At 35.5% G+C, this 14,155-nt stretch overlaps 1 protein-coding gene across 3 annotated transcripts in view; it reads left to right on the top strand.

The window, feature by feature from the left end:
- FIG4 (FIG4 phosphoinositide 5-phosphatase) overlaps nt 1-14,155 on the top strand; it is a 59,139-nt gene that overhangs the window by 20,668 nt on the left and 24,316 nt on the right. For all 3 annotated transcript variants that reach the window (XM_015858713.2, XM_032443322.1, XM_015858714.2), the window contains exons 10-15: nt 340-437; nt 2,128-2,261; nt 3,335-3,451; nt 4,963-5,008; nt 6,458-6,606; nt 10,220-10,386. In XM_015858713.2, the coding sequence (XP_015714199.1) occupies nt 340-437; nt 2,128-2,261; nt 3,335-3,451; nt 4,963-5,008; nt 6,458-6,606; nt 10,220-10,386 (711 nt within the window). The remainder of the gene's footprint in view (nt 1-339; nt 438-2,127; nt 2,262-3,334; nt 3,452-4,962; nt 5,009-6,457; nt 6,607-10,219; nt 10,387-14,155) is intronic.

Below are 14,155 nucleotides of genomic sequence, written 5' to 3'. Positions count from 1 at the left end.
TGAAGATGTCAGCTTTCTTTGTGCTTATTCATTTGTGTGCAGTTAGCTACATTTATCTTAAAGGGTTCTGGATATAATTTCTACCTGTTGGAAAGGATGGAAAGCATTTGGACTAATTTTAATGGGGCCAGAATACCAAAATAACTGATCTTTGTTACTATCTCATGACATTTTTGATTAAGATATCGCTTTTCTTGAGAAAGGAGGATTATTTTTTTTAAATAGCTTTTGCATGAATAAATGAGAGTTATGTAATTATATCATTATAAAGAACTAGAAATTATTTTTTGTAGAGTACTTATAGGGGAAAATAATTCCGAATATATGCATCTGTTGCAGTGGACCAAGCAGATCCTTTTGCACATGTTGCTGCTCTTCACTTTGACCAAATGCTTCAGAGATTCGGCTCTCCCATTATTATTTTGAATCTTGTAAAGGTACACTATTTTGCATATTTTCTACATGTTTTCAAACCTCTGTAGAATCTCTGTGTACTTCTGTTTGTGCTCTGAACTAATGTTAGCTTGTAAGTGGCATATTTTCTTCATAAATTTAATGCTATGCGGGAGAACGCATAACTTGCTAACTGCTTACACTACAGTCTTTCAAAAATATTGTTTCCCATTTTTATGGTTTTCTTACAACTTTTTCATAACTGTTGTTTTCAGGTTCTTGCTATTCCTCCTTAAATGGAGTGAGTCAAAGTAACTTTTCCACTAAATTTTCCTATAACTTCCTATAAAACTGTGATTCTATGAGAAGTAACGTTTATAGACTGCTTGACACAAATGTCTGAGTTCTTTGAAATATTATGGTAAAGACATATCCCTCCTTCTTTTGCTTGATCAGATAGAGGTATGGACTTATGATCAGGAGAGAAAGTTGAGGCATCTTGTGCTTGTTAACAGACAGTGCCAGAGGCAGCAGGAGTGAGCATATGGGAAGCTATTCTATTGCTGCATTAATTCATAGAATCACAGAATACCCATAGTTGGAATGGACCCACAAGGCTCATGGAGTCCAACTCCTGGCTCAATGTAGGACCACCCAAAATTCAGACTCTCTCTGAGATACTGACCAAATACAATGTTTCTGTAATTTGCATTGACCAAATGCGTCTGTTTCTCTCCCTCTTAGTAGTTTGTCAGTATTAAAATGCTAAAATTAAAACACTTTCTTTATTTTATGTTCAGCTTAATAAATAAGTCGCCTTATTTGCATATTGATGTTTCTTTTACGCAAATGCTAAGTATTTCTGTCTCTGTACTTTTAGTATTTGATTTCTTACAGGGTGATGAAATGTAAATCTATTTCACACCTTACCTCTCTCTCCTAGAAATTTGTGAACTGCATTAGGCTTGCTTTTTCTTTATTTATTTATGGCTGCTTTTATATAAGAGTTTAAATTGATCTTATATAGGTTCATTGCAGGTTTTAGTTTGGACTAAGTTGAGAGAAAAGCCATATTAACATAGAGTGCCAAAACACCTGGTAAGTTCAGGGAATAGCTATATAGTTCTAAATGTTTTCATACTCTTGCAAAGCTTTTTGTTCCCCATCTTCTGCTGGTAATGGAAGAGAATTCTCCTGAGTCCCCTTGTAGTCCAGAAGCTAACAGGATACTCTCTTTTCTGCCCGTTTATTTCCACCTGCCTCGTCTACATCCATTTTATCTGTCTTACCACTCTTGTTTCCTTATGCTCTTCTTTACTCTTACATGATTCAGTTTCTCAGCAGATGATTATGCACAGTTGAGATAAATGACGTTTTAACAAATAGGGATCAACTGCTAAAAAGCCAGAATATTTAGATTTTGCTGTCTTTTCAATTGCAATTGGATTTGTTTTGCAGAAGTGCCTGCTGTGTTACAGCTGCCACTTTTAATTACTGCTAACAACTAAAACTAAACAACTAAACAACTGTTTAGTAGCTTTTGTCATTTAAGGTATTCTAGGTTGAGAAGAATAAGATAATAATTCACTAATACTGAACAAATACTGAAGTCTAGGTTAAAGAGTTTATGTTAGAGAATATCAGTCTATAATACACACACACCTATATATGTGTCTGTACAGGTTACAGATGGTTGTTGATGATAGTACTGACATTCTCTTCTTTTTGCCAAAGGAACGTGAGAAAAGAAAGCATGAAAGGATTCTTAGCGAAGAACTTGTTGCTGCTGTGATGTATCTGAACCAATTTTTGCCCCCAGAGCATGCAATTATTTATATTCCTTGGGATATGGCCAAATACACAAAAAGGTAGGAAAGCTCATTGTTTGTTTCACAGAACTGTAGAATGGCTCATGTTGGATGAGTCCTTAAATTTGACCAGGTTTCACACTCCATTTTTCATTCTAAAATGGCATTATGCACAGATAGGTCTATATTCAATTTGTTTTATGATTAATTAGCAAATCTCAAAATAAGACTGAATTTCCATTCAGAAGATATGCTAGATAGAAGTTCTTGGGTTCTGTATGAAGCAATGCCAAGGAAGCTTACTGTCTATCCAGTATGGGGAATGATACTAGATAACTAAAAATCCCTCCTCTAGCTTTAAGCTTGGTATTTCTTTATGTAGATATTATTATATTGATACCGTAGTACCCATACAAAAAAATACCTGTGGGCTTTGAAGATAAATTCTTAATGCAAATGAGATGTAATACATATATCCACCAAAAGAACTGGAACTTTAATGAATACTGAGAAATGGTTCTGCTTTAACATGTAGTTCCAAAGTACATTTTCTGGAAAGCAGTTCCTGTAGAAACATTTCAAATTAATCCTTCAATCTCAGTGTAAGAAATCGCTTAAAAAAAAAGAAATAATGCTTAACTGTTTATTTATAACTTTGTTTTTAAAGTTCCTTGTTAAAGTATTTGCATTTCAAGCTTCATCTAATGGATGGATGACCTGGTCAGAACAAGCAATGCAGAAATGTATTAAGACTGCACACTGAAATAAATGTTACTGAGTGACAATACATTTCAAATAAAATGGGGGCATAAACTTTAATGAAACTATTTATCAATTTCTGTCATATTTTTGTTTTGTGAATCACAGAAATTTCAGAAGGGAAAAAAGGAGTTTTACATGTTTTATTCCATTTGTGTTATGTAAAATGTTTTGTTAATAAGTGAACAAAATTGCTCAGTGGCTTCTTTCTAAGTCTGTAAGCTATAGGAAAAGAGTAGGCGTAGTTGCTGTGAGATAAATAAAGCTGTGATGTGTCTTCTATTAAATTATTTCTGTTATTAAAAGACTTCCTAACAGTGAAAATTTTTAACTGTTAGTTTATCTTTACTATGTAATCCTTTTTGTCTCCCCAGCAAACTTTGCAATGTCCTTGATAGATTGAATGTGATAGCAGAAAGTGTAGTAAAGAAAACTGGATTTTTTGTAAATCGACCTGATTCCTACTGCAGTGTCTTGCGACCAGATGAAAAGTATGTATAATTTTACATATGCCTGATAAGTAACGTCTGTTGGTTGGAGAGTTGTCTGGAATTTCTGCTACTGCTCATTTCTTATTTTAAGGCTTCAGTTAACATAAGCTCTTTGTTATTGAGTTATAACTAGAAGAATTGCAGTCAGAGGCATGTACTATGAAATGCTAATACACTGAAAAAAATTAGTCTGTTTTATAATGCTGCTGTTCTCCCACTTATAATGAATTCCTACATCAAACCATTATTTGTAACTTGTAATCTGTGCTGTCTGTATTTATAAAAAATTATATATACATTATTATTATTGTTGTTGTTGTTAACCAAAGGAATCCTAAATTTTAGGGTAAATTTTAACAACGAGAACACTTGGAATTTGGGAAGAGGTTTCTTTTAAGGCATATGAAAAATATGTTTATGACTGAAGTGTCAGGTAGTCCAGTGTTTTCCAATTGGTTCTTATTCATACATACAAAACTGAAAGTTGTGCGTTTTTATTTTGTTGCTAAATTATAGGAACAGTATTTGTTTTGGCTGCTGTGGAGATACAATGGTTCAGTTAGCAGAATCCTCTCAAGCCCTTGAAAATTAAGAAATAATGTAGTTTCCAAGTTAAATGTTCAACAAGTTGGTATTTTTTTTCCAAATATTTATCACAGGGATCTAATTCATCGTTACTGAAACAGTCATTCTTATTTTACATTAAGTGTGTTTTTGCCTTTCTGGTCTACCTTAATTTGGAAACAATCTGAAGTAAAACTCTGAGGCTCTTTTAGAGCTTCTCTGCCATGCATTACAGCAAACATAGCAACTGCAAAATAGTGTGAATGATCCATCCTCGTAATGCTGTGGTTTGTAGAAGTAGTCTAATGAGTTTTAAAAGTAGTATATGTTAGCTTGCCAAACCATTTCTCCAGTCTGTTTAGTTCTGTGCTCCTAACTTGAAAATATTCAGTTGTTCAGAGATTACTTGCATCAAGCGTAACTGCTCCCCTACCTCAAAATGTCATTGATTTCAAATTAATTTTCTTTGCCTCTTGGGTACAGATATGGTCTGTACAGAATAACAAGAACTGGGTGATAAATAGCATGTATGCCTGGAATCAGTGTGAAGGGGAGAATTAAATCAACCAGTTGTGCTACAGTGTGCCTTTTGCCTCTGCCTTCTAGTCATTGCAGTCACTGGCATTGTACCATTTTTTATTTTTGATTTGAGGACATCATGGAGCACGTCTTGTATGGCTTGTCCTCTGTCTTCTAGGGAGGAAATGTTCTATATGGCTTAGAAAACTTCCTACTTTAAGGCTAGGTTTTGTTTTTAGCAGTGCAGTTTAAGTACAACATCTTGCTAATGCACGGAGCTTTCACTGCCTTCTGCTGCTCAGTGATATCAGTTTTGCCTTGCAGCAGGATTTAATTGCCACTGTTTTTCACTGAGCAGATCCATATGTGGTATGGCCTGTTTGTTTTAAAAGTTATTTGAAAGTTGTTCTATTCTGTTTCTCTTTTAGATGGAATGAACTGGGAGGCTGTGTTGTTTCCACTGGTCGCTTGCAGGTAGGAAGATGACAGACTTCTATTAATTCAAAGATGTAGGGATTTAAATCTTCATTCTCAAAGCATCAGTGAAACACTTGGCGTACATACTTAATGAATGATTAACTGCTTACTCTCTTTAAGTGATATTTATAGTAAAATAAATGGTATTATTTAAGTCCGTGCAAGAAACCTAAAAGGGAAATAGTGCTTGAAGATCTTGTATTTTCGCTGAATGTATTCTGAGAAATGTTTAGATTTTGAACTAGTTTCCATTACTTACATAGCCTATATTAGTAGCCATGAAGCAAAATTTAAAACAGAAACTTTTAAACAATCTTTTTAATACAGTATTAGACAGGAGGGGTGAGGAATAAGCACTCTTGAGCTTTGTTTCATTCATACACATAAAAATTAGCAATTACAGTTTCTCCACTGCTGAATATTCTGTACATCATTGCAGTTTCTACCACTGAAGGAAAATACAACCAGAAATACTTTTTTTTTTTTCTTTACCATCAGAAAAGTGCAATGTGGTAAATTCTAGAGTAACAGATGTATACCTTAATATATACTCTGAACACTGGGCATTTCTTGAGAAACATTAATGACTTTTGACTTGGCATTCATGATTTTGAAGTTCTCTTAAGTTGGAGAGGATGTGACCATTCCTTTATTAACTGAACACTAGAATGTGTTCTGTTCTAAAACAAAGAAGCATGTAAGTGCTATGTATATTTCTCAGTGTTAGCCTTGCAGGTTTAACTATGTTAGGGATACAATTTCTTTTGTCTGTCTTTAAGCTTAAATGTTTGAGGTAGTCACTGTAAGTGTTCTATGAAAGCATTTCCATCATGGTTCATCTTGTCTTGGGATAGACAATTTGTGAGTCACACTCAAAATGTACTTCTTCATTAAGACTATAACTAGCACAGATGTAGCCACATTTGAGCAGAAGAATCCCCCATGCTTCTGTATGGGAGTGTCTAGCAGCTGTTAATGTTATAACTTTGTGTGCATTATGAAATTGAAGAGTGGAGGTGCAAGCACAAGATATGGAAAGCTTATAATATCAGCACCATTGTAGTAGAACCACAGCAAGCTGACAGTGTGCTTTGTTTTGTGCAATAGATACAGCGTAGTTGAAAATAAGACCTTCACCAATATAACACATTCTTTCTAAGGCAAGACTTTGGGATTCTTTTTGCGTTGAAAGACTTGTTCAGTTCATGTAATGATAGAAGGAAGAGTATTTTGAAAGGGGACCTTACAGCAGTAACGTAGATTGCTAGACCTAAGAAGTCTTTGCTTGAAGTTTTGTGAACTGACATAAAATCCAGTATGTGAAATTTGACAAGTAGTTGGACAGTAGGAAAAAAACAATAATGAATATGGTAGCTTCTTAATTAAAAAAAAAAAAAAAAATAATAATAATAATAATAATATCTCTTATTTGAATTGCTTTACCAGACTGGAGTTCTCCGAACCAATTGTGTGGACTGTTTAGATCGCACTAACACAGCCCAGTTTATGGTGGGAAAATGTGCTTTGGCATACCAACTCTATTCGTTGGGACTGATTGATAAGCCAAATTTACAGTTTGATACAGATGCTGTACGGTAAGATACATTAATTGTGTTGTGGGTTGTTTTTTTTTTTGTTGTCATTGTTTGTTTGATCTATGTTAAGCGACTTGGGTAAAGTATTACTTATATAAAGGAAAAGTGCATTCCTTTTTCTATTGGAATGATTTTGTAGTTATTCAGCTAAGTCTAAAAATTCATACTTCAGATATTTTGAGAAAATCCAGTCACACTGAAAATTTCCAATTCCGTAAAAGAATGTTTGTTTGGCTTCTTATTAAATAACTGCTTGGCTTCACTCTCTTTATAAAACTAAACACAGACCAAAGCATTTCCCTCTTAAGTAAATGTAACATAAAAATAGCACTTCTTTCATTTCCTTGATGCAAAGTGTAAATCAAGAATAAAACCTGAAATAGGTTTGTGCTTTTATGCAGAATGCCAAATTGATGTTTTTGTAGATGTGCATCTTACCTGGATATTTCCTACATTTCTGTTGATAAATTTTATGCTTTTTGCTTTATTGAAGAGTGGAGTTTTTGGCAAAGCTGTTGTCTCCAGTTGGGTAGCAATGATACTTATTTGAGCATTCTCAAACTATTAAAAAATAAATTAAAAATCAGCATTTAATTGAAAAAAAAATTGAAATTTTTATTCCTTATACGGTAATCATAGGATCATAGAATGGCCTGGGTTGAAAAGGACCATAATGATCATCCAGTTTCATCCCCTGCTATGTGCAGGGTCACCAATCACAAGACCAGGCTGCCCAGAGCCACATCCAGCCTGGCCTTGAATGCCTCCAGGGATGGGGCATCCACAACCTCCCTGGGCAACCTGCTCCAGTTTATCACCACCCTCTGTGTGAAAAACTTCCTCCTAATTTCTAACCTAAACCTCCCCTGTCTTAGTTTAAAAACATTCCCCCTTGTCCTGTCACTATTCACCCTCATGACAAATCCACAGTCATGGCAGTGAAACATGGCTTCATTGCTGTTATTGCCTAGTGGTTTGTTAGGTTTGGAATGCGAAGAAGTAACTCGTGTTTCAAAAGAAGATCAAGTCCTGGGTGATGCATTTCTCCCAGTCTCTTCCTTTCACTTTACTCAAGATGTACCTTCATCTTCTGCCCTTTCTCAGTTAGCTTCCAGCACTTGTTCAGTACCAGGAGCAGTGCCACAGCGTGGTGGCTCACTGTGCAATTAGTGGCTGTTGGCTGCTGTCTGAAGGGTAGGGTGTTTTCACAGGCCAGGTGGCTTCCACAGTGTGCTCACAATGCTTCTCATCCTCTGTGTCCCAGCTGCTGGTTGTTGCATCTTTACCTCTGGGAAGCAACTGCTGCTGCAATTACCAGTTGCTGTGCAACCCCCAAGGGACTTGGCAATTGGATCTGCTGGGTTCTAACCAGAGGGGATCAGGAGGTGGACAGATCTCTTATACCTTTGTATATTGTCCTCTCCAGCAACTACTTCATCAGCTCAGGCATTCCTTAGGCTTTATTACCTCTCCCCTTTCCACCCCTGTTTTGGGATCCAAAATTTCATCTCTTGCTTCCTATTCCAATTGTCTCATGTTTTCTGTCTAACTTCTTTCTTATTTGCTCCCTCTCCACTTTCCAGCCACCAAAATTTTCATCTCTTGCCATAATTAGTAGGATTTTAATAGGTGATTCCTCTTATTTTCTTGATATCATGTTTTTCATAATCTGTCTAAAATGTAGCTATTAGTTATGACATATCTCATAGCATCATCCATGTATACCCCTCTGAAACATCTCATCTGTGAAGACTTTTTTTTCCAAATTACCGTGTTCAGAAATACCACAAAATTGCATTCATAATCCAATAAATTTTGAAATGTGTGCTATGATGCATCTCCATTGTGCAGTCTTTGACTTTGATGTACTGCATTCTTTTTCCCATAAGAAGTATCTGATTGCTAAATACTCTCCCCCTTAATTTACACTCTTCTGGCTGACCAGAGAGACTAATATTCAGCACACTGCTATCCTGAATCAAGATAGTGTGTCTAGAAAACTGTTACCTATTGTTTTCATTGCAGTTTTGAGTGTCCACCATACTAATTCTGATTTTTTCATGTGGTGTCACAGTCTGCAATCCTGAATCTCTGTTAAGCTTTATAAAGTTAGCATTTTATTTGGGTTAGTCTGAAGGATGAAAAAAAGCCCATATGTCTTGAACAGTCTAATTATGTCTAGTAGGATTTTTCTTTTTAACGATTTAATTGAGTGGGACCATTTCTGCAAGCGTCTCTTTTTCTTTACAATTCCTTTAATGTAGTTGTTGTCCCATCTAAGAGGTTTCTTAGACCATTTGTACATTTGCTGCTTATTTGATTGTATATACTTAACTACCTTTCTCCCCACAGAAGACTAGTCTTTGTCTATTTGCAGGCTTAATAGTTTGAGGCTGTGGAAGGTTAATTTAATTCTACAAGTTATTTCCAAGTCAAGTGGATCAACATCCTCAATGAATTTCAGGTTGTCAGCTTCCTGTGAACCTTTATTGCAAGGTCATTGCAACTCAGTTCTTAAGTCTCCTGTCTCTGACTGGGAAATTTCTGAGATGTGTCATCCTTTCTCCTGGCTGTTGTTGCCTTGAACACGTGGGGATTTTTAGCTTTTAGCTGACCAGGGTTTTCTGCTTTTCTTCTTGTTTTAACTTGTTTTAAAAGAAAGTAATATACCAAAACCAAAGAAACAAGCAGGCGGTTCTTACACATATTCTTAGTGCTCGCTTCTGAGAATCTGTTATCGTAGACTGGGTGCCACCTCCTTAGGATAACCTTCTTTTCTGGCCTTGTTTTCTGAGATGATTTGTTTTGCTTATGCTGGGGCTGCTTTTTGATGGTTGTTTGTTTTTGTTACTTGGACAGCTCTCAATTTGAAGTCTTGGTTCTTGAGAACAACGTTGCTTTTAGCCAGTTCTTGTTCATCGTAGCAGCTGACTGTTTCTACCCTCTTACCACATACTTTTTCAGCTCCAGCAAATTGTAACTGACTGCCCTTCATATTTCTCACAGTCATGTTCTTTCTTTTTATACCTTTGAGCCCTTATAGTTAGGTAGATTTTGGAAAGTTACATGGACTTAATTCTCAGTGAACTTAATAGAAAACAGCCTTGAGATATTGGCACATTCTGTCCCATTTAGCATATTTAAAATGCCTTAGTTTATGATGCTGTGCTGTTTGTTTACTCTCTATGGTCTAATGTGATGTGTTAATCTTCTTTCTGAATCTACAGAAGTGCGTTTTCTGTGGAGTGAATGCATTCTGATGTGTTATGAATTGGTGAAAGTCTTAGAATATTTATCTAATCTGCTTATTAAAACTGAATGTAGTTCTCACATACATATCTGAATAAAGAATAAAGACATAGCTTTGAAATTCAGTGTTAACTAGTTATTAATAACAAGTTTTAATGAAATACTTCTTTTATAAACTGGAAGAAGTACTTGGGAGAAGAAAATGTATTGCTTGTTATGCAGTGAAGCAACTGTATGTATGAAGGTATCTAAAATGTTCTGTTGTGCTTTGACTTCTGAATGCAATTCTGAATGTTATTCTTCTTTCTTTCTGAAAAGCTCTTTTCAGCAGGTTGACAAATATCATGTTTTTCTTTCCCTTCAGATTGTTTGAAGAATTATATGAAGATCATGGAGATACGCTTTCTCTGCAATATGGCGGTTCTCAGCTTGTCCACAGGGTAAAAACCTATAGGAAGATAGCACCATGGACTCAGCATTCCAAAGATATTATGCAAACACTCTCAAGATATTACAGTAACGCTTTCTCAGGTACATTTCAATGCTTTCTTTTGAACTATAATTTAGAAAACTTCTTGTTGTGCTTCAATAATCGCTATCATGATCTTACAGCAGAGATTCTCCATACTATAATTTCAAAATAATTCAGTAAAATCAGATGGCATCAAATGGATAGTCTGATTTGATGGAGTGTTTATGGAGTATCCCATGCAAATGCATGTTGTATCATGCAGCTGTATTTGTAATGTTATTTAACAGATATGAGAACTCTTGCAAATGTACACAGGTAGCACTGAATCTGCCACTGCAGTGGTATTGGCAGCTTAGTAGAGAAGCAGGTAACTGTTACAGAGCTGTTAAGGTCTTGGAGAGAGCGGCTTCAACAGAGAAAAGGAAACTGACAAATGTAAGTTCTAAGCACAAAATAGAAAGCTTCAAATTGAGTATTTCTTAAAACTGACTGTGATGTTTTGTTTTGCATGTGATGTTTCTGGGGATTTCAGACAAAAAGCATTCTCTCATGTAAAAATAATTGCTTTACATTGGTAGAAACTACTACCTGTTGAAAAGCTACTACCTCTCAAAAAGCAGAGGTTTCTGATATTGAAAAGAACATTCTGGTTTGGTATTCTGCTCTCGTTATCTGTCCTTTAAAATAAAAACAAAACTCTGAGGGCTATCCTGTTTGTGAGCCTGCACTTCTTTTGTTTCTGATGTGAGAAACTTCTTCATAATGTTTACTAATATTATTTTTGAGTAGTAGCAGAAAATGTCAGTGGTTGACTTGAAGTCATACAGTGTATCAGATTCAGCACAAGATCACACAAGGCCTGCCAACAGTGTCTCCTAGAGAAACCATGTAGCCATGCTTGCTTTGTTTGTTTGTCATAAAAAAACCTACCATGATAATTTACACTTTTTAAGAACATGGATTCCTCTGTTGACCCCAAGGCTCTTAGGATAATCACTACTAATTAAGTTGAACAGATGAGAAAAAAAGTGAAATGTGATGGTTAAGAGATTTGCCTGGAGCTACTAATGCATTAGATAAAGCCTGGGCTTCTAAGAACAATAACCAAATGCAGTTTAAACCTAGGTCTTGATGTGTGGCTTAGCTTTCCTATAGATTTCTTTCTGTACCTGTGAATTTGCAATATGTTGCATATGTAATAGAAAGTGAAGAGTTGAAAATGTTCTCGAGATCAGGTTAGAGACTCAAACATAGAAAATCAAGTTTTCCTCCTGAAAATATGGGACAATTGATTTTTATGGTAACTTGAAAATGTACTATGGATTTAGGCAAAAAATCTGTCTTTTTTTTTTTTTTTTGCATGCATGTTTTTGAATCTAGCATTTGAAAAAAGTATAGGGTGCAGTTTAGTTTGGGTGTTCAGCTGTTGGAATTACCTTGGCTGCGAATAAGTAAGTTGTACCAGAAATAAGAATGTTATCCAGCCAAGAACTAGATGTTCTTTCATGACCATCTCAGGCAGGCATTCAGATTTGTTGTATTCTGCTATTTGTCTTTCATTTGCAATAGGAAAAAAAAAAAAAAGAAAATAGAAAAACATTAGCTTTATGCCTCTTAGAAAATAATGTGACATTGTGCTCTTCAGTGCTGGATTTGCAACATGCATAATAAGCTTCTGGAATCTAGAATAATCTGTTTATCCACAGACACGGCTGGACATAGTAAACTACCTTTTAGTGTTGTATGAAAATAAACTTAATTACTATACCCTTTTAGTCATGGGATCTTATAGTCCCAATTATGTTGAATCTCTCATGATTTAGTAATTTGTCATGTAGTGCAGTTACAAACTCAGATTGAGAGCAGTAGATTATTTTTGGCTAATTCAATTAAATGGCCCCTTCAGTTCCTGTTTTCTCAAATGGTCTTAAAATGTGCTAGTATACACGTACATTGCAGTATCTTTTGAAAAATCGGTTCAGTCTTTCTACTTGTACATAATTATAACAGTCAGTGCTAACAATGAAGTGAGAAAACCTGTTTGCTCTTTTGTCTGTGTTCCGCTGCGTATTGACACGTTCTTATATATTTATTTTTGAAATGAGAGATTTTCCATCAAGATAAGAAAATTGATCTGAGAAGTTCAATATCCTCTTTTCTCTAGACAGTGTTTCAAAGACAAAAGCTCTCATTATATTTGTTGAAAATTAAGTCATGAAATTGTTCAAACCTTAAAGTAAGACGGTGGGGAGTGAAAGGATTATCTCCTTTTCAGTTAACTATCTGCTTCCCAAGTCATATTCACAAATGTAATTGTGTTTGCCTGAGGACTTACGTACAGAACATTTTTAATGGTATATTTTATTACCTATTTTGAAATTGAGTTGAAAAGTGAAACAGTGGAGAGACATTTTCTGATAAATGTCCTGTATTTCTATTGAGTTTAAAACACAACTGTACAGCTGAAACAATAAAAGTGAAAGAGAGTTTGTATCATTTGGCTGTGTAACATTTAACAGAAGTCATTTCTTTGCTACAGAAGAAAGGTAAGAATGCTCTAATGAACTGTTGCCATAGAACATTTCAGATAATTAACTGGTTAATTCAGTTGGTATGGGTTTAAATTCAGGCTGTTTTTCACAGAAGAAATTTTATTTTGTTTTATTTCATTTTAGCATCTGTCATATAAGTAGTGACACAGTTTTTAATTGAATTATCTTGTTTCACTCTGATTTAGTTAACAGTTTCAGAATACCTCCTGTTCCTGGCTGGTAAAACAATGGTAAATGAACAAAGGATGTTTGTCTCTGCCTTTTAGCATTTACATATCCCACCAGTTTTAACCTATTTGTTCTTGTTAATTTATTTTGCATTTTGGGTTCCTCTCGTTTTTATGCACAAAATAGGCTGCTTTCCTTGATTTTGTTTAGCGCTGCATTCTGTAAAAGAGAGAAAAGTAAGATGAGGTGAGATGAAGGCAAGAATTTTGCTCACCCATTACCGTCATAGGCAAAACACACTCAGCCTTGGAAAGATTAATTTAATTTATTACTAATTTGTAACAATAGATTGCAGTGAGAACTAAAAGTGAACTAAAAATGTCTTTTCCCTATCTGCTTTCTTCTACCTGCTCCCCCAAACAGCACAGGGGAACAGGGGTTCCTTCTACATGGAACTTCTGGTCATGTGTCTAATTCCCTGTAAAAACATCATTTTGTGGAGGGAGGAGATGGTGTGATTTTAGGAGAAAGGAGGTACTGACTGAGACTTTGGTGGACCAGGAACCAACTTCGTCCTTGCTGTCAGACCACTGCTTTGTGCATTCTGCCTGTTGTTTTAATTGCTTCTTGGTATACTGAAATTTCAGTTTATCCATTTGATGTAGTGTGTTGCTTAAGGGGCATTGACCTCTCCTAATATTGTTTCTGTAACATGGAAAAAGCTGATGGAGCAGTGCCATCAGAGTGCTTCTAGTCTTGAACTATTCTGTGTCTGATAAATAGTGAAGTGTTAACAAGAATGGAGATGAGATTTCCACTCACTACTTCATTGGAGCTTAAGGTAGCTTGTATAAACAAGGGGGAGGCTGAGCCTTACTTCTGCCAAGGTGCAGCTTTTGTCTCGTCTTTGTTAGGAAAGCCAAGGAAAGACATGGAACAAGCTACATGTGCACTGCTATATGGCAGAAAGCAAGGTCTACATGAAGTCTTCTTAGATTTAAAGCCCAGAGGTCTCTGTAGGAGTCTTAGGAATGATTTACTTGTTGTGTGAGGAGAAAATCTAACAAGTAAGCAGATGCCTCAATGGGCTTGAGCGCTGCAAGTCATT

The sequence above is a fragment of the Coturnix japonica genome, chromosome 3, assembly GCF_001577835.2.
Source record: "Coturnix japonica isolate 7356 chromosome 3, Coturnix japonica 2.1, whole genome shotgun sequence".
NCBI lineage: Eukaryota > Metazoa > Chordata > Aves > Galliformes > Phasianidae > Coturnix > Coturnix japonica.
This window is presented reverse-complemented; position numbering and strand designations above follow the sequence as displayed.